The 21,979-nt window shown below is 36.4% G+C and overlaps 1 protein-coding gene across 2 annotated transcripts in view; it reads left to right on the top strand.

Annotated features, from left to right (window-relative positions):
* Positions 1–21,979, top strand: part of SUGCT (succinyl-CoA:glutarate-CoA transferase) — a 713,960-nt gene that overhangs the window by 335,152 nt on the left and 356,829 nt on the right. For both annotated transcript variants that reach the window (XM_025449593.3, XM_025449590.3), the window contains one exon: positions 15,762–15,864. In XM_025449593.3, the coding sequence (XP_025305378.1) occupies positions 15,762–15,864 (103 nt within the window). The remainder of the gene's footprint in view (positions 1–15,761; positions 15,865–21,979) is intronic.

Genomic DNA, 21,979 nt, shown 5'->3' with positions numbered 1-21,979 from the left:
TAAAACAATGGCTGGCACAGAGAATATGCTATATAAATGTCAGCTCTCACATGTCAGGCTCTGTCCTGGTATAAGAACAGAAAAACAGCCAGGCTCATTTCCTCCTTCATAGTATTTACAGTTAGTGGGGATCCCAATATTCTTCATGAAGCCATGAAACTGCTTTAATCATCTTGGTTTCTTTTAAGGATTTGAGAAATTTTGAAGGAAAAAAGAATACGATGAACACTTAGTTCTATTTATATCTTGCCAAATTGTTTTGTGGAGTTTTGTTAATGTATATACATAATTAGATATAATTATATGCACATACAATTGTGAGTTCTGTTTTTGCATTTCCTAAAGTATTTTTGTGTATATTGTATAAAGTATTTAGTGTATATTGGCTATATATTTACTTTAAATTGCTTATGTACTAACCTGTTGTATAAATATTCTGTAGTATACAAAGGCATTTTGCTGTTTTCTAGGCATTTAGGATATTTTTACTTTTTTACTGCATTAGAAGCTTTTGATTTGAATATCACTGTACAAATGGAATCATTCAAACTGCATGAACAGATTTATAGTTCTTATTACTTCTTAACAGATTGTTTTCAAGAAAATCTGAGCTAATTTGTAGGACCTCAGTAATATGTAACCATACTTTTGTTCCCACTTCTTACAGTGTATAATGATACCTCAAATCATTTAACTTGCATTTCTTAAATTACAAGTGGGGCTGAGCATGTTTTTCTGTGATGATTTATTTTCATCTTTTCCCTTTGAATAAAATGTTTTTCTCCACTGACGGGTAGGCTATGAATTGTATAAATTCTTTATATACGCCATGTTGAGGAGTAGGTAAAGGATGTTAGGGTGTTCTAATTTACAGTAGAGAGGACTTGATGGAAGGGCATGACTGCTGTTTTAAAATGTTAAATGGCTGGGTGTAAGGAAAGAACATGGTATGAGGCTCCTCAGGACTCGGCGAGGATCAATGGGAAGACGTTTTCAGAGGCAGATTCTAGGATGGAGGTGAACAGTTGTGTTCTAACATTTATAGCATTGGTTCTCCCCTGGAAAGAATTTTAGGCTCTCCCCTGGGAAAGGAGACCAAGGTGAGTGGGTCTAGGGAGGATGGGAAAGGAGCAGAAAGATTGGGAAGATAAAATCCTTATTCAGAAATTTCGAAATGTGAAGTGAGTTCCTTCTCAAAGTACTGTCTTCCCTGGCAGGGTACCTTCTGTACTATTGACATGCGAAACAGGTAGGATCACCACTCTTCTGGGTTTTATGAATTGGAGGACATTGCCATAGAATTCATTCTGCCTCTGGGATTCTTTGGAATAAAAAGATTGCATTCTCTATCCTATAACTTTTTTCCTCCATATCATTTTCATGTTAGTGTGTTATATACAGTAACAAAATAATGCGCCCTTTCCTAAGGCTGTTCATTCATGGAAGACACCAGAAGAGAAGGTGGGCAAACCTGTGGAGTAGTAGATTTTCATACGTCATTTGAAAATATCTTTTGTTTAAAAAGTGTAAGTCAAATTCAGTAGAGATGTATTAAAAAACAGGGTTTTGAAACAGGAAAATTAAGGAGCAGTTTCAGGCTTTCATTTTATGGTGTGTTGCTTTCTATTTCCATATACCTGGATTTAGATTATGTTTGATATGATGCTGATGGTCTAAATATGTATTTCAAGTGAGTAGAAGAGAAGGACATCATAAATCACCTGGATTATATGCTCAGGACTAGAAGCAAGTAATGAAAAGGTGCCTGTTGGCCAGGTGATAAGAGGTTGAGCGCTTGGCCAGGAAACATAATAAAAATTGAATCATAAATGAGTTTCTTTGCAGCTTGAAATGGTGTCCATCTTGTAATCTATAAGGAAGCTTCTCCAGAGCTCTTAAAAATAATACCCTTGAACTTCTGGGAAGATGGTAGTGGCAGTGGTGGCATCATTTTTGGATCTCCCAAATCTCCACATAAAAACAACGCCACTAAAGAACAAAATGAGAAAAAACATGGAAAACTTTTATGACAGAAGGACAAGGAATCCTCTCGAACCTCAAAGTATAAATGAGCGGGGACACGCCATCAAAAGCCATAGGACCGGAATAGCAGCAGCATCTTTCTAAAAGAGAAAAAATAGAGAGTAGCATTGGGACCTCTCACATAGACTTGAGCCCAGGTCTGGAATAACCTAGAGACATTCTTCAGAAAGGGAAGAGCAATTATGAGAACAGTAACTGAAACTGGTGGCTGAGTGTAGGGGGTTCCTGGTAAGCTCTGAAGACACTGAGGCAGAATAGTTGCTACGAATCTTTGAAAATTACACTCCAGGAGATGGCTCTATGCTGAAAAACTGCAGGGAGTGAAGTAAAAATTTGAGCAGGTTATGGACATGAGATATAAGGACAGAACATACAGTTAAAAGAGAGGAGGACAGAGCCAAGAAATTTTGGAAAACAAGCTACCCTATATATTTTTAAATACTACACAAAAAAACTGAAGATGGAATTCTGTTAGTAAGTTAAGACTATTTAAACCAAATCTCCTTTTAAAAGTTCAGGAGAACTAATTTTACAGAAAAAAAAGAAAGTAACAGGATAGTGCTGAGATTCAAATCCTATACAGAGTTATTATAAAATTGAAAAAAGAGAATTTGCAAAATCATATTCCTATAGGTAGTGAAAACATGCCATAAAGACATACCCATACAACAGATAAAAATGGAGTAAAAGACACTAAAAATGATGGCAGATATGAAAGAGTAATTTGATTAAGAATTTGAAACACACAGAAATTAAGCAAAAAATATTAGATGCAAAATATTAGATATTTAGGAAAATATTAGATACAAAAGAAAACAAGATTAAGTTATAAGGAACATAAAGGGGAATCGACACAGACAATTCTTCAGGAAAATAGTGAAAATAAAGAAAATTGTAAAAATCAAAAAGCAATGGAAAATATATTTTTAACAAGAATTTGTAGAAAGCACCAGATGATGAAGATGGTTGGGAAAAAAAATCCTAATATCTGACTAAGTGGAGTCTCCAAGGTATAAAACCAAAGTAGGGGAAAGAATAAAGATAGAAACAACAGAGTGTCTGTAGAATCTGGACACACAAGGTAATCTACATCATGTCATAAAAAGCATTTTAAAAATAGGTAATATTTAAATGTTAAAGCAAAAATAATATAATGAATGCCCATGAATGTATACTCATTCAAAAACCAGAGTGTGAGTCCATCTGTGTGTTACTAACCTATGTCATCTTCCTGTTGCCCCCTGGGAAGAAGACACTGAATTTTGTGTTCCAATCCCACCACCTTCTTGCTAACTAACACTTGTGGTTCTGTTTGTTGGTTGTTGTTGTTGTTTTTAATAGTAGCTGTACTAATGAGATTGAGGTGGTATCCCTTTGTAATTTTCATTTGCATTTCACTAATGATTAATGATGAACATCTTTTCATGTGCTTTGGAGAAATGCTATTTGAGTCCTTTGGGCCATTTTTGAATTATGTGATTTTGTTGTTGAGTTTTTGGAGTTCTCTGTATATGTGAATCCCTTATCAGATATATGACTTGCAAATATTTTTTCCCATTTTGTGCATGGCCCTTTTACTTATGAATAGTGTCTTTTGGTGTACAAGTTTGTAAAACTTTCACAAAGTCCAATTGGTCTGTTTTTTTCTTTTGTTAGCTGTGCCTTTGATGTCCTATCCAAGAAATTGTTGCCAAGTCAACGATTTGTGAAGCTTTTGTCCTATGTCCTCTTCTCAGGCTTTTATTGTTTTAAGTCTTACATTTAGGTCCATGATCCATTTTGAGTTAATTTTTGGATATGGTGTTAGATAAGGTTCCAACTTCATTCTTTTGCATGTGGATATACAGTTTTCCCTGCATCATTTGTCAGAAAACCATCCTTTCCCTCTTTGAATGGTCTTGGCACCATATCAGAAATCATCTGACTGTAAATGTGAAGGTTTATTTCTGGGCTCTCTATTCTTTTCTGTTAGTCTCTATGTCTGTCTTTATGCAAAACCCACACTACTTTGATTACTGTAGCTTTGTAGTAAGTTTTGAAATCAGGAAGTGAGGGTCCTCTAGTATTGTTCTTTTTCAGGATTGTTTTGGCTATCTGGAGTTCCTTGAGATTCCATTTGAATTTGGGGATTGGTTTTTCTATTTCTAGAATTTCCTATTTCAATAGGAAGTGCACTGAATCTGTAGATTGCTTTGAATAATATTGATATTTTAACTATATTCAGTCTTATAATCCATGAACATGGGACATGTTTCCATTTATTTAGGTCTTTAATTTATTTCAGAGGTGTTTTGTAATTTCTAGTTAGTCTTAAAAAGGAAGGAAACTTTGTAGTATTCTTCAACATGAACGAACCTTGAAGACATTATGCTAAGTGAAATAAACTAGTCACAAAGAGACAAATACTGTGTGATTCCACTCATATGAGGTACTTAGAGTAGTCAAAATCATAGAGACAGAAAGTAGAATGGTGGTTGCCAGGGCCTGGAGGGGAGGAGAGATGGGGAATTAGTGTTTAAAAGATATCGAGTTTCAGTTTTACAAGGTGGAGAGAGTTAAGGGCATGAATGGTGGTAATTATTGCACAACAAAGTGAATGTTTCTAATGCCACTGAATTGTACACTTAAAAAATGGTTAGGATGGTAAATTTTATGTGTATTTTAATACAATAAAAGAAGAAAAACCCATTTTGATCCCTTTTAAATTTCTTAAAATTATATTCATTCAAAAAATGCTGAAGGATATGTTTAAACTAAAATTATTTCTGTGTGGTAAGGTTATCATTGATTTTATTTCTTCTTTTTATGTCTGTTGATACACAAATATTTTTTCCACAATAATTGCATATTGCTCTACTAGTAGTTATTCACAAAGAGATCTCAACTCAAGAGGCTTACTTTTTAGTTTGAGAAGTCCTGGAGTAAGGTACCACTGGACCTTGACAATGTGGGCAACTTTCTTATATCATGTGTGCAGTGATACTGCTTGGGCTGTATGGACAGTCACAGCCAATGCTGGTCACACCTTTGTAATGTATGACCTGCATTTCATTTAAAATCTGTACAAAACAGAGTATGTTTTTGAACTCTGAATTATCATTAGTATGGACCAGGATTATGAATATGGCAATAATTAGTGTGAACCTTACAAAATAGTGGCTACTCAGCATAGTAAATGTCTTGATGTGTTGAAGAACAAGATGTACGAAAAGTAGTGAGTGACCCTGCACTGGAAGGCAGTGACTCGATTCCCTGAATGGACTTGTACTCCATCTTTTGTGTGGCCTGTGGCTTGACATTCAGACAAAGGAGAGAGCTAGTGAATGCTAGAGGGGAAAAAAAGGATGACTTTAACCGTAATTTATCAGTAATAGTAGAGATAAATTCCTAAGAGGAAATAAGGTCTGAGAAGATTACAGGAAATACTAAATCTGTGGTTCTGTTTACGGTAGAAACGCCAACCAACAAATTCCAGCTGTTTCTCTGTGGGTTATAGAAGTGTCACAGGCCTGTTTATAGTTACTGCATTGTAGATTTCAGCCAGGATCTTATGGAATCCTATTGGTTTGGTTTGGGTTTGCTCATGTTTGTCCAAAGAGACGTTATCTGTAGGCTATACATTTATGAGATGTAGCCCTGTACCAAATTTTTGTTTCCAAAACTTCTAGTGTCTTCCCCGTCCTTGCCAACAGTTTGCCTTCCCAGTATTGTAAAAGTGTATTTTATTTATTTAACATAACTTATGTAGCACTTGTACCAGGTAGTGTTTTATAAACCTTTAAATTTAATTCCTCATGACAAGCTTATAAGCTAGATACTACTTAAGTCAACAGAAAAAGCAAAAACGTTAAAGGACAAGAATCATGATTTATCTGCATTAAAGTTACTAGTTTCTGTATGAAAAGGTAAATAAGGCTAAAAGATGAGCTATAGTCTAGAAGAAATTTAAAGTGCATAAGTTAGTTAATAAAAGAAAAGAAAAATAGTTCAACTGAGAAATGTACAAAAAATACAAAGAGGAAAGAAAAGGGGAAAAAAATCCCATCTAATAGCCTTTAAGCTTGTGAAGAGATGTTGAATTTCTCCAGTTGTGAGAAATGCAACTTAAAGTAACCATGAGATATAACTTCACCTCCATAAGATTACAGAACATGAGCCTGACAACAACAAAAGTTAATGAGAATATGGAGCATGGAAGAAGCAAAAATTGGGAGCAAGCTCTTTGGAGAACAGTCTGGCAAAATCTAATATGGTTGGTGATGTGTCCCCTTTATGACTCAACAATTCTTCTCTGAGTATATCTTAGGGAATCAATCCTATTGGAATAGACAGAGAAAAGTATAAGTTTCCATTAAAGCATTGTGGGTAATAGTAAGAGACTGGAAACAATGGACCATAAGTAGGAGAAAAGATAAACCATGGGATATTCACACAGGAATGTGCCCGGTGGTTAAAACACGTAAGGCAAATCCAAAAGTATGAATACAGAGAGATGTTAAATTTAAAGTCTTCGATGGAAAAGCAAGGCCAGTATAAAGTTAAAAAACCCACATGATACTTTATATCACTCATGCATTAGTGCAAACATACATGGGTATGTCATAGGATGGTGTTTCTTCGGAAGAGAAGAAGAAGGACAATAGGTAGAGGAGAGATACAAAAGGGACTTCACATCTGTCGGTAACATTTTGTTCCCTAAATATGTGAAACACATATGCTATAAAATGTTAAGATTCAAATGATATAGATGGGTGGGTGAGGGGGGCATAAGAATTTGTATTATTTTCCTTTCTATAGTTTTCTCTTTCTGTACTTTTTGGAATGTTTGAAATATTTTACAAGAACAAAATAAAACAAAACAATAATTTAAGAACGAACTCTAGTAGATCATATTCTTGAATTTTCTTTTAAAAATCTTAGGGAAGCGTTGCTATGATATTGAAATAAACTCTTCTGAAAACTTGTATGTTGTATGGACAGCATATCTTTACAAAGTTCTGTTCAGCTCTTACTGTCTTCCAGTGTAATGTGTTTTGCAATTCTCCACTGTTTGTGTTAAGTCTCTGGAAGATATCTAGCTTTCTGTTTTTTTGCAAAATTATTTGGAGATTAGAGACACAGTCTTTTGTAAATCAAGAAGGTGAGGTGTGAAGAGGTTTCTCTCCACTCTTCGAAGAGCCACCTCCAGGGAAAATCCACAAATGTATTTGTATTTATTTGTATAAGGGGATGGAACTACTGTGTACAAATTTTAAAAGATGATGGGTTCTGGGCATATAAATATTGAAGCTTATTTTCAGAAAACCATGGTTGGCAAACCTACAACTCTACCATAGAAACAGTATAGCAGCAAGAACAGGTATACCTTTCTACTTAGGCAAAAAATACGAAAATTTTTTGCAAATTAATTCATATTTCCAATTATATGAACAAATCATTGTGTGCATTGAAGATTGCTTTTACAACATAAAGTCGTATTCCAATGTTAGTTAAGTTACATTTGGATTTTCATGTAAAACCTCTCTGAAAATACAACTAACTAGACCCCCAAAATAACTTACATTCTTGAGTCCTGAATTTTTATGTGGAAAAATGATTGAGGGGATTCAAAGATTTAAAGTCTTGTCACAGAGTCTCTGTATATAGTTTATCCTTGAAATACTTTTCTGTTCTGACCCAAAAGTGGGGAAAAATTCATGAAACCAAGAGGCATATATGATTTTACTTTTGCCACAAATGTTGCCATATTCTCTGCTCAAGAAACTCTGAAAATCATAGAAGAAAGTGTCTTTAAGCATCTCAAAAAGTCTAGTGGGATGTAAGGATCAAGGGCAAAGGCTTCAAGTTGCTGTCACTGACTTTTTTAAATCACTAGATATGGTCCAGGGGCACCTAAGAACCTCTTAGGGAAATGAGACTTTACCTAGTTATGGACACAGGGTGACTCCCAGTAGGCATTCTCTTATCACAGGCAGGAACTGAGACTTTGGACTTCCTCTGAACCACTTGGATGAGATAAAAAGATAAGATTTAACCTCTGTGCCTTCTCCACAAGCTGTATTGATGTTGATACCCCTTTAAATAGTTTCAGCAGTCCTGGTAAGACGTGTTTGCTTTATTATTTTATTGAAATCTCTGCATTGTCACTACCTGCTATGGGATTTCCAGGTGTAATGAACACTAGTTGAGATTCCTGATGCTGGTGTCATCACCAATCCCCTAGAGGCTTCAGTACAGTGGCATTTTCTAGAAGAAAAAATAACAGCAAGGTAGCATTTAAATACATTTCAGAAGTCCTGAAGGCTTTGACTCTTTATCTTTAAAAGTAATTTTTGTTTGAGATATACAGTTGACCCTTATACTACACAGGGGTCAGGGGTGCCAGACCCCTATACAGTTGAAAATCTGTATATAACTTTGGCTACCCCCAAATTTAACTAGTGATAGGCTGCTGTTGACTAGAAGCCGTACTGATGACGTAAATAATCGATTAACCCATTTTGCATGTTATATGTTTTTTATACCGAATTCTTACAATAAAGAAAAATGTTATTAAGAAAATCATAAGGAAGAGAAAATACATTTGCAGTATTGTATTTATTAAAAAAAAAACAACTATGTGTAAGTGGACCCACACAGTTCAAATAGATGTTATGTAAAGGTCAACTTTAATTGACATATAACATTGTATTAGTTTTAATGCACAATATACTGATTTGACATATGTATTCTTATACTTTCATAACCATAAAATATCTGAGAGATGATCAACAATAAATAGGATCCACTATATAAATTGCTAAAACTCCTTCTTTGGATTTATAATTTTAGACATATTACTGTATTTAGGTTTAGTGTAAGTGATGCCACTACTACGTGAAATAGCAGTTATTGGATACTTACTAAGTGCTAAGTGCTGTGTTAACAATCTACAACTATAATTTTCTTATAGTAGATGAGAAAATTGGAGCTCAGAGAAGTTAAGCAACTTATCACCATCACAAAGCCTGGTGAGGCTAGGAAATACATCTCTTTATTGATTTATTTGTTGAATACCTTTCATAAATGACAGCAGTGCATAGTGAGGTGAACTCTGAGCCTGGAATACAAAGACTTGAGTATGAGTCTCAATTATGCTTCAATTTTTTCATCTTCAAAATAAGGATAGCTTCTCCTTTCTCATAAGGTTCTTGAAAAGATCAGATTGAAATATGGTGGTCAATATTATGAGACATCATAGGACCATAGAATTTGGTCAATGGTCAGTGGGAAAGAAATTGGGAATATTGGAGCCTAGGCAACTCACCCAGTACGGAGTTACCTACCCTCTGTCCCCCAACTCTGGTTGGCCAGTGGCCTGTGTGCTAGACTTGACTGGGTTGATGCTTACTTCTAGCAGGTGTACCCTACTGAACAAGCAGAGAGAAAAACCAGTTCAGCACACAACCAGCTGATTGATTTGAGCCTTCTCTTATGTATACCTCCCACCTTGACTTCCCTGTGCCTTAGCTTTAGTTATCAGAATCATGAAACTCACCTCACAGGATTGTGAGGACTAGAAATAATATATACAAAGTATTTCTCACGGTGTCTGGTACATTAAAGGCTCTTAATTCATTGTAACAGCAAGATGCTAGGCTTCAAATCCTCCTTGTAATCCCTCAGTGGGGCTGGCCTTTGGCAGTGCATGTTTGACAGAGCTTTGTCTGGTCTGCTCTCCTGGACTTTGCTACCTAGATTCAGGCAGTAGAAAGTGATGGTTAACACACGGGCTTGGGACCCAGTATAGACTTCTATCTAGCTTGGCTACTTAATATGACTTAAAAAGGTCACTTAACCTCACTAAACCTTGGATTGCTCATCTTTAAAATGAGCATAATGCTGATACCTATGTTGCAGGGTTGTTGTGAGAATTAAGATTTGATTTGAAAAGTTGTGACTGTTATTCACCTATATTTTTATTAAGGTCATATAGATGGGAGTTGCTGGGGCTCTGACTCAAACCTGGATCTATCCACATCTCATGGCTTTTACTATTGCAGCATACTTACTGTGTTTGAAGACTTTTGGCAACTGCACTGCCACTGTGTTCCCGATTGCTAGAAATATTTTCAGTGCACATAATAGGATGATTTTGTAGGACCACAGAAAGCAATAGATAATGTTTTTTAAAGATTTATTTATTTATTAGAGAGAGAGCATGAGTAGGGGAAAGGGTACAGAGAGAGAATATCCAAGGAGACTCCCACCAAGTGCAGAGCCAACATGGAGCTCAGTCTCACAAGCTACAAGATAAGGACCTGCACAAAACCAAGAATCAAGGCAGCCCCTGTGGCTCAGCGGTTTAGCGCTGCCTTCAGCCCAGGGCCTGATCCTGGAGACCCGGGATCGAGTCCCACGTTGGGCTCCCTGCATGGAGCCTGCTTCTCCCTCTGCCTGTATCTCTGCCTCTCATGAATAAATAAATAAAATCTTTAAAAACAAAAACAAAAACCAAGAATCAGGTGCATAACCAACTGAGCAACCCAGGCACCCCAAACAATAGATAGTTTTTAAGGTCTTTAGAATTCCTGAGATCTTATGATTTTCTGGTAACATAGTCTGTCCATAAGTCATAGTACTTTGTTTATAAGTTAGTTGTTGGGAACTTGAAACTTATTTTGATAAGATATATTTCTATGAAGACTTTTGAGACCAGTATAGGAGAAGAAGAGATACTGTGATATTACATTTAAGCCTTCAAATTCCCTTTCTTCCTTCTCCCAGCCTCAAGATCTAAAGTCTCAGCAAGGTTTTGGGAGAAATTAATCCACCCCATTTAGTCAAGGTAATGTGACTGAGACCCTCTTATTCTGACCAGTTAGTCATGTATTCATTCATTCAGCAAATATTGAGTGTCAACTGTGTTCTAAGTTATGGGGGTGTAGCAGTGAAGAAACAGTCTGTTTCTCTAGTGTGAGAGAAAATAGTAATCCTTGGGAAAGAGACAACTGGACAGATTTGAGACGTATCTAAAATTCATTTTACTGAATGGAGGAAAATTGGAGGCAGTGAATTTTTAATCAACTGTTGCCATAGTCCAAGTGTAAAGAAGGATCAAGGGCCTGAATTGTGGTAGTAATGGTGGGACTAGACAAATAAAACTTAACTGTTAAAAAATTGATCCTGTGGCCCAATTATGTATGAATTATAAGAGATGATGTAAAGAAAGAGTTCCCAGTTTAGCCAAGAGTGTGAATTCAAGCAAGGGAGCAATACAAGGTTTATGGGGGAAATGAAATCTTAGTCATCCACAGGCATGTTGTGTGTGTTTTTTTTTTTTTTTTTATTTATTCATGAGTGACACACAGAGAGAGGCAGAGACACAGGCAGAGGGAGAAGCAGGCTCTCTGCAGGGAGCCTAATGTAAGACTTGATCCCAGGACCCCAGGATCATGCCCTGAGCGGAAGACAGAGGCTCAGCCACTGAGCCACCTAGGCACCCCACATGTTGTGTTTATGTGCATCTGAGTGGAAATATCCCGTGGTAACTGGGAAGAGGGACCTGGAAAAAAGTTAGGGCTGGAAATAGAGATTTAGGTATCATCTGCATGAAGACAACACGATTGCTTAGATGAATGAAAGAGAACAAAGAAAATTGGGACCGGAAGGAAGAGGTAAAAGAATTAATAAAAGAAACAAATGGTTAAAGAGGTATTAAAAATCCAATAACTACGGGAGCATGGGATGTAAAAATAGAATAGTCAATAGCATCAAATGCACAGAGAGCAGGTAGGATGAGGACTCTGAAAAGAATTTTGGGTAGCAGTCACTGAAGACTCTTGGCCATTGGGTAAGAAAAGGTGCTGGTGAACAAGTCCTGCTGAAAGACCTCTCTGGGTTCCTCATGGCCCAGCAGAAATCCAATATCCTTAGCACAGTAGACAAGACACCTTGCACTCTGGTTCTAACCTTCTTTTCCTATTTCATCTTTCACCACTCAGGGCACAGGAGCTTTTTTAGATTCTTTCCAAGTGGGGTCTTTGCATACCTGGCCCTCTCTGGAAGACCCTTCTTTCCATCTTCCAAATGAAAATGCTAAACTCATCATTCAGCAGCTGGCTCAAATGTCACCTGGCTTTTGAACTCTTTCCTGACTGCCCCAGGCCCAGTTCAGGTCTCCTTTTTGGTACTTCAGGCTGTACACTCATTTTTGTCTCAGCATCTAGCATTGCAAATCAGCAGTTTCCTTAAGCTGTGTTCTCCATCAGGCTGTATAATCTTTGAAAACAGGGATGTTTTTATTGTTGTAATCCCCATGACTGGGACAAAACAAACTATTGCTAAAAGCATCAGGAATGAATGAATGTGTATTAATGTAAGGAGATATATCTTGAGGTATATAGGATGGAAGTGAAGAAGCATCTTAGTGCTAAGTGAAACAAGCCAGACACAGAAATACAAATACTGCATGATCTCACTTATGCATGGAATCTCAAAAGTTAAACTCACAGAACCAGAGTGTTGAATGGTGGTTTCCCAGGACTACGGTGTGAGAGAAATGGGGCAAAACCAGTCAAAGAGTACCAGCTTTCAATTATAAGATGAAAAGATTCTGAGAATTCAATGTATAGCATGGTTATTGAAGACAACGCCATATTTTATACTTCAGTGTTCTTAGGTAGGTCTTAAATGTTCTTGCCACACACATACACATACACGTACACACATATCAATGGTAACCATGAGGTGAAGGATGTATAAATTAATCTGATTGTGGTAATCATTTTATGATGTATAAGTAGATTCAATCACTGAACTACACTGTACTCTAAAAACCATGTTGTACAAACTCAATATATACAATTTTTATTGATCAGTTACACCTCAAAAAAGTTTGGGGGGGTACAAAGCTTTATGAATTTGAGCAACGTAATTTCTCCAAACCTGAGTTTCCTATTGGTCATATGAGAATAATACTTCCTCTACAGTGTGCTTGTGAGGATAAAAGCTATAAGATATACACCAAACAACTTAGTAGCCAGCATTTAATGATCATTAATGTTAGCATTATTTCCAACGCCATCTTCATGGCCCTCTATCTCTTAGTTTCTCTCTGGTCTTGGATTTGGCTGCAACTTTAATCCATTCTCTAAAGAAAAGAGTTTTTTTGTTTGTTCTTTAAGTCTGATTTTGACGCTAAGAAATTTAAACTCAGGTCCATCTTCAGGTACCAGTGTATCATCTACCTGAATGATTCAATCTGAGTAGCGATACCCATTCTGACAGCAAGTGAATTCAGCAAAAATCTTAAATTTAAAATATGGGTTAATTTAGCAAGTTCACAATTAAGTCTGAATTGTTTTAAGAGTTCCCAGAAACTTTGCAGAGGAGGCTCTAGCTTTGAGGCTCACTACACTGCATCTGAGGACACCTTTCCTGTCTTATTTTCAGTATTGTATTGCCCTAAGTGATTTAGAATAGCTCTTACCATTTTTTTTTTAGCAGCATTTTTGTGGTTAACAAAAACATGTGCTTACAGCTTTTTTTGCATAGATAAAGGAAAGGATCCCACATCAGATTTAGATCAAGAGATAGATTTTCAGAAGAAAATGATGGATGCGTCCTCTGGGAGCAGCAGAATGCCGCGATGTTCCATCTCTGGCCGCTTGAGTTGAAGGCATTCATGAACACGTCCATGCCCACGCCCACGCCAATACACAAACAGTGGTCACAACTGCAGCTCCAGACACTACCTCTCTCCTCAGTCTCATTTCCAAAGTGCATTTGTTGTTTTCCATAACATGAAATAAATCCCTCTCTTTTGCCCAGTGGTGAAAAGCTTATATAAATACTAAAACTTCATCCATTCCCCTGAGTTTTCTGTTGGCAAGCCTGCAGCTAAGGGTTTGTTTGGATCCTGACATGCATTTTCTGTGCAGATCTTTCAGGCCACTTGGGTGAGTCCAGTGGTGATAAATTCACTTGTCTTGCAAATTTATCAGGTTAACCACGATAACACTCTGCTTATGGAACCTTAAATAATTGACACCATGAGTGACAAGGCTCCAGGTTCAAAGTATCTCTTTTATTCTTTCAGCATATATCATTCTGGTGACATATATGTCTTAGGAAGTCTTGGCCAGGAGATGATTTTAACAGTCATTGAAAGGAAAATAAGGATGTAAAGAATCGATTAGTGTAAGACATTTTATCTTGCACAGTGACGTTCCCATGAAAAAATGTTTTTCAGTATGTAGAAGTTAGGTATTTGTGTCCTAAGTAGGGATGGTTAACACTACTGGCTGTAATTAAAATGTATAATGAAAAATCTTCAGTCATCAGACAGATCAGAAAAGTATCCTCCAAGTATTGATATTTTACCCTTGTTTTAAACAGTGGAAGAAGTAGTGCCTTTCTCCAATATAATTTCATGGAATCTGCCAATCTAATATTAATTCTAGTTATGTCTAAGATTGCTGAATGGAAGTCCATGAATACTAACTATTTCTACTATATTTCCACTTGTCCTTCTATAGTAATGAAGCCTTCTCCTTGCTGCCAGTAACCTATTTTACCTAATGCTTTTAGAAAACCTCTTTTCACCTAGATTATTACTTAACTAGAAATAGTTTGCTATTATAATAATTAGTAATTCTGAATTCGTCATATATTGCAAACTATGTTATTTTGAGGATTCAAGATTTTCTGTTTCACTGTCTTAACAAGAAGAAATATAAAACAGTGACTCTCATTAATGAATTGGATCCCCTTTCCTCAAGACCTCGTAGAGAAAATAAAGGCAATCAAGTAAGTTGTCTGTGAAGTCTGATTTTAAATTATAGAAAAAACAAAACAGAGGTAAAGGACTTGACTGGATTTGAGTGTTGTTGGCTAAACTGATATATATTGGTCTTCATATGCCTAGATGTGTTCTGATTAGTAAATCATATTCCAGGAAAGTAGCTGAGGTTGTTTTTAGGCCAATGGTTGTGGCTGTTAATTTTGGTGTACTTTTAATACAATGGAAGTAGAACATACAGCTGTCTTTTAAAACAACTACATTTGTTTATTTTTTGTTTTGAGAAATAATTTAGTTTATCAAACTACCTTAAACTGATGTGCTAGGCCTGAGACCTAAAAAAACACTTTGCATGATGACATTATGTTCAAAATTGTGATACCATTATTATATTATAAAGTGCTCAATACAACAATTGAAGCTCAGTTAAAACCATTTCCCAGGGCAGCCCGGGTGGCTCAGTGGTTTAGCGCTGCCTTCAGCCCAGGGTGTGATCCTGGAGACCTGGGTTCGAGTCCCACGTCGGGTTCCCTGCATGGAGCCTGCTTCTCCCTCTGCCTGTATCTCTGCCTCTTTCTCTCTCTCTGCATCTCTCATGAATAAATAAGTAAAATCTTAAAAAAAAAAAATTTCCCACACAATCTGTCTTCTCCAGTGGACTCTCTGTCAAAAAGCACACAGGGACAGAAATAGGAGTGATTATATCTCTGATGGTGGACTTTCAAACAATGGGCTCTGAGTGGCTATTCTTACCACTCCAGGGCAAGTCATGTTGTTTCATTGTAGGTAACATTCTCAAATCTAGGAGCAAAGAAAGCCTAAGAAACATATTTTTGTCGTTACTGGTTGCTTCAAAAGAGGGCCATATGAGAAAAAAATTTTGTGTTACATTATTTGTAAAAATACATCTTTTTTTTTTTTTTTGGTCTGTTCCTAGGTTTGAAAAAGAAATGACCAGCAAGTGGTTATACCTCTTTGAAGGCAGTGGAGTTGCGTACGGCCCAATCAACAACATGAAGGAAGTATTTGCAGAACCCCAGGTTTGGCTTTTTGAAGTTTTTAGTACATTGAAGTTAAAAACACAAGAAATTGCCTCTCTCTGTCTCTCTCTCTCTCTCTCTTTTTAATCCAGATTGATTCATAGACATGCACGTGAGCTATTAGTCTTGAGCTTAAGTAACATGAGGTGATTTTTGACGGTTACATTAGACTGTGGGTCTGAAGTAAAAAGAATCAATTTAGAACTGGCTGTCTACAATCATACTTTCATGTCCATCAGATCTGATATATTTCTGCAGTAGCCTCTACATAAAGTTTGCAAGGTCAGGACATTTTGTTTTTCCAGAAAAATGGGAAATGTAGACAATTGAGAGGTTGGGATCGGGCCCTCAGAGATCATTCTCTATGGAAGGAAGTATGACAACTTTTACAATTACAGCCCACATGTCACCAGGTGACTATCTTAAAATGTACACAAAACAAGTCATAGTTAATTTTGCAAATGAGGGACTTTTATATGTTTTGATTAATAAAGCATGTTATTTGTGAAGAATCAATTGTACTTGAATAGAGATTTGTACTGTACAATCTTTTAGGTTTCTTCTTGGGCTCCAGGAATAAGGATCACCTGAAAAAAATAGTATTTTTTTCTCTAACATTGTTCAAATTATTATTTTTAGATATCAAAATAATTTTTGATTCTGTTACTTTAATTAATATCACCACAAGCAATTAAGTGTTTCTCAGATTCACATATTCATCCCAAAAGGTAGAGGAATTCCATTTTTCCATCAAGTTTCGCTATGATTATTCACATATTGTGTCAGTTTCCAACATTTTACGATTGTACGTCTGAAAAAGAATCTTTATATTGTAACAGATTTTTCTTTGAAGTGTATGATTGAAAATGGAATATGATTGTTTCTAAGGGAGGAGAACCTTGGAAGCTGACCTGACTCTTTAACTTGGGTACCTATATTTTACATGAGTATCTGCCTCAAGGAGAAATGACATGTATTTAATTCAATGTTTACAATATCTCTGGGAGAAAAAGAGTGAATGAATCCAGGAATTCTGTTGGGTGTTATTTTCCTGCCAAGATCATGAATAGGGCAAGGCTCTGTCCATAAAAATATGATGGCCGATAAGTATTTGAGATCAAGGGGCCCACTGGATGCATACCGAGTTGATGTGACAGGGTCCTCACCCCATCAGTGGATCAATGCCTGGTGATTAATGCATCTTTGCCATGAGGCAGCAGTGCGCACACTCTGAAATGTACTAGACCTGGAGGGCCAGTGTTCTCACTTCGTAACCTCGAACGAGGCCAAGCTTTGGCTTCAAGTTGTTGTGGAGGAATGGGTGGGTTTTACTTTTATTTTCCTGCTTAACATGGCACTGAAGTGTGTAGGACTTGGTGTTTAACTCGATTTGAGGACACATTTCTCTAGAGATCATTCCTGAGAGTTTTATCATCAGTGTTTGTGTCGCTCTACCCATGTTTCTTCGGGCAGAAAGACAGAATAAAGAACGTTACTTTAAAAATTGCTGGGTATATTCTAATGTCAACCATTTCTTAGGTTTTCTTTTTTTTTTTTTTTTTTGATGTTTAAACATTATTTTTATTTTTATTTTTTTTTAATTTATTTTTTATTGGTGTTCAATTTACTAACATACAGAATAACCCCCAGTGCCCGTCACCCATTCACTCCCACCCCCCGCCCTCCTCCCCTTCTACCACCCCTAGTTCGTTTCCCAGAGTTAGCAGTCTTTACGTTCTGTCTCCCTTTCTGATATTTCCCACACATTTCTTCCCCCTTCCCTTATATTCCCTTTCACTATTATTTATATTCCCCAAATGAATGAGAACATATAATGTTTGTCCTTCTCCGACTGGCTTACTTCACTCAGCATAATACTCTCCAATTCCATCCACGTTGAAGCAAATGGTGGGTATTTGTCATTTCTAATAGCTGAGTAATATTTCTTAGGTTTTCATGAACAAGGAACCATGCTCACTTTATGGGCTGCTTCAGATTGAATACAGGACAATGAGGTTTTTCATTCCTGGTTTTCTCTTGTAGTTCAGTTTAATTACTACTTGTTGTATCTCAACTCCTTTGGACCAGCATGAAGTTTCTGATATTGGTATTCAGCATATTTTTAGTATTTCAGTCATTTTTCAGATGGAGAAGATTGATATTGATACCAACTTTTGCTACAACCCCAAGAGTCTCTGAAAATTGTCTTCTTATCCACCAAAAAGTAGGTCCTGTTACAATTCTAACATCAAAAATTCTTACCCATACAGTGACAGTTACTGACAATCGTGCCCTAGTAGAGAGAGGAGGGTTGGTCTCTTTTATATATAATTTCATTCTCTGCAGTTTAAATACCAAATATTTATTAAATAAATAAATAAATAAATAAATAAATAAATAAATAAATAAATACCAAATATCCACATAAAATTTATCCGGAGTTTTAGAAAGACTAGAGAGAAACATAGTACTGTTACATTTTAAAAATGAGCACAGATGACTCTGGCAATTGTATGTAGGGCTGTTGGGCACAAGAGGTAAGGGTACTGTATTTCCCTAAGGTCAGCTCTTTTAAAAAGAATCCTGTGTAATTTTGAATTTTGGAAGGAAAGTAAAATGCGAAAAAACCAGGGAGTTGTTTGTTAGGACTGCTTTAAAAATTTCATGCAACATGTACCTAGTGCTAGGGATTTAGCATGAATTGACTAATTCTCTTCCCACCTGAAAAATAAATTTAAAATCGACTTAGACGGCAGGTACACAGTAAATATTGTTGATGCATGAATCACTGCATGAATGAGTTGGCTAACTCTGCAAAGTATGGGATTTCCAGATGATCAAGGGGCTATTGTGCAGCCCAGAGTGGGGCTCTATCTATAGTGCTGGCTGGAAGGAAAGCTTTTGGAAAGTGTAGCCTAATGGTTAGGACCATGGAGTCAAAATTGTTGAGCAGTTTTATAAACTTTACTAGCCTTCAGTTTTCTTGACAGAAAGTGGTATAATAGAATCTTTTCTCTATATTGTTGTGTTGCAAGAGATAATGTTTATCAAGGGCAGTAGGGATTGCCAGAGATAAAGGCTCAATACACCGTAGTAGCTCTGGTTATGACAGTACCCTTTGAGGTTATATTTTGGTTAAAAAACACTTTGTTTTACTTACCTTTATTTGGTGGCTACAAACCAATTCAGTGTGGCTCTGGGACCTGGGGATCACTAGCTTCAAATCAAGCTGTAATATTCTTTTAAGAAAAGGCATCTGCACACTCTGCCAAGAAGTTCTCAACCCTTCATCATTTCTGATTGCTGAAATTCCTCTTATTTTTAATTTTCTGTAGAAGTATCATTTCCGTTTAAGGTGTCCTCCCTTGTTTTTCCCCCGATGAGTTGTAGAGTTTCTTGGCCCTGGGTACATGGAACCGGCCACTTGTGTTCAGATGTGGGACCGCACCGCTGGCGCCCGTGGCTGGCTCTCTGTGTGTACTGTGCCAGCACAGCTGCTAGTTCAACTGAAAATTGATTTGGGTGAGGTACAAGGCCTGGAACATGGCACAGGAAGTGAGGCTTTGATGAAGTGAAGAGGGGTATGTTTAACCAAAAAAAAAAAAAAAAAGTTAGAAGCATCAAAGTACAGGAGAGGATTATCAAGTGAACCATTCACATTTCATCTGTGGGTTGAGCTGGGTAGACAAAAGAAATTCACTTGATCGTAGAAGTTATTTCTAACCTAAATAATTTCATCATGGTCTCATGTTCTGGGGAAACTGGATTATTATTATTTTTTGACTCAACTGAAGGAAATAGATGATTTTTTTCCCCCTTGGATAGATGTGAAGTTGTCTACCTTTTATCCTCCGATTATATGCTGCAGACTCTGCACAGTTGAAAGGATCCTACAAGCATCCACTGTTCAAAGTCAATCAAAAATACTATGGGGGTTTTGGTCTGTATTTACTGATAGCTTTGAGAAATTTTGACCTAAAAGCCTTTTAGTGGTAGTTTTGTTGTTTCTCCCTCAGTGGAAAACCCTGTATATTCTATAGAAGTATAATACAGATTATCTGCATATAGATTTTAAGAGTCATTTTTTAACGGCTTTCTCAAAATATCTTTTTTTAATCAGGCCAAGATTGTGCAGTACATTAAAGGAATTCTTAAAAAGTTTAAAAAACTTGCTAGATGACCTCAGTATGGTCCTATTTAACATACCCTGGGGAACATGTGCATGAAATACATTGTGGTTTGAGGTTTTCCAACCCAAACAAACTTAAAAGAAAATGCAGCTTTTAATAGAAACTATTCAGATTCCTGCAAAAATAGGTATGGATCCCACCACTGAGAGCATTTAACAGCATCATTATCTACCATGAGAATCAAGAGATTGTGTTATCCTGTTTTTTCTGTTTTGCTTAAGACTGTGTATCTGGCGATTCTGAATATATTCTTTGACCTACGCAATTAAAAAATAGAGAGATATGAATGACTGAATCTTTGATTAATGCTTTTTTTTTTTCCTCCTTGATGCCATGACCCGTGGGTGGGGGAAGAGAGGGCAAAAGGAGTCGCCAAACTGGTGTTATTTAAGAGTCTTCACATTTCTACCACACAAGTTGAATACATCAGGTGTAAGACATCACCCTGAAGCATCACTTCTGAGAACTATTGGGAGGGAAGAATCAGAACTGAAATATCACAGCTGGCCCTGATTTTAGCTAGTGCCAAACACCTGCAGGCTCTAAAAGGATACCAAAACAAAACCCCACCCCGTGGCAGCAAGCCAGCCCTTAACAACCCTTCCTCAACTTTGTATCACCATCAAAATTAATTTAACATTTTCTACAGAAACCTTGTTCTTCCTGTCCCAGGAGGCCATTACAACTCCTTTAGTGAATCTTTCGTATGGGATAAATATGTCATTGAAGCAAACAGAGTGAAGTATTGAAATATTTGATAGCTTAAAATTATCTGTTGTTTTCATATCATTATTTGTGGAAGCTTGTGAAGTTGGAGGTTTTATTAATCTCTAGGCTAGCTCATATTCTCTGAGTGATTTTTTTTTTTTAGCACATTTTGGCAAAATATCTGAGCATCTGGAAAAAAAGCTTTCAATGTTCATATAGTAAGAGTCAGAAGCACCCCAAAATACAAAGCTGTTTTTCAAGCCCTTTCTACACTCATGAATGCACACGCTTCTGCACGCGCGCGTGTATGCACACTCACACACACATGCATTATTGATGGATTTTAGATACGGCCTTCTCAATGACATTGGTTAATATTTATTGAAATGTGGTTGTATAGTCCTGGTGGGCTTATATACCTCAAGCAAAATTATGTCCTTGTGTCTAATCCTGCTGGGAAATGCAGTGCTCCCTGCAACTGGAAAATAGTTGATGAATATCTAGGTAAAAAAATATGTCTGGAAGTAATTCCTGGTAGACAGAGGAAATAAAAAATAAATTTTGTGTGTATCTCTGAACATACATGACACATTTTAGATGGTGAACAAATTCAGATATATTATGTGTGTGTTTGTCTCGTGATACCTGGGTAAAATATTTTAAATTTTTGAAGAAATCATGTGCTTTAGACTTAGATGATTAAATTTAAAATTGGAGTGTTTAAGCCTTCAATTTTATATTAAAACATACAGCATGAGGCAATAATAACTAATTTTATTTTGTTGAATTGAAAAGAATCCTAATCCTAATCCAAGAAGCCTTATCTCTTATTATGTAAGAGGAAACCCATTGAAATGTCAAATAAAAATTAAGGACATAGTATAACATTGCTGGCATTTTATGTTCATTTTTAAAATATAGCTAAGAAATTTGGAGGCACCGGTTTCTTTGAACTATAACACATATATACTTAGATATCAAATTGGAATGCCTTGGACATTACTTGATTGATGTTGATGGAAATAAGATTGTAGAATTTATGTTAAAGAAAAGGGCCTTCTTTACTTTTGATCTTTTAATGAAAATGTGAGAGGCATGGTTCAGGGCAAAGGAGAATGTAATTGCTTATTCACTCAGGCATTCACTCATTCATTCAGCAAATAGTAATTGATGACCATCACGTGCTTCTCCCCATATATATATATGAAATGTATGAT

The sequence above is a fragment of the Canis lupus genome, chromosome 18, assembly GCF_003254725.2.
Source record: "Canis lupus dingo isolate Sandy chromosome 18, ASM325472v2, whole genome shotgun sequence".
Lineage (NCBI taxonomy): Eukaryota > Metazoa > Chordata > Mammalia > Carnivora > Canidae > Canis > Canis lupus.
Note: the sequence above shows the minus strand (reverse complement) of the source record. Positions and strands in the feature narration are given on the sequence as shown.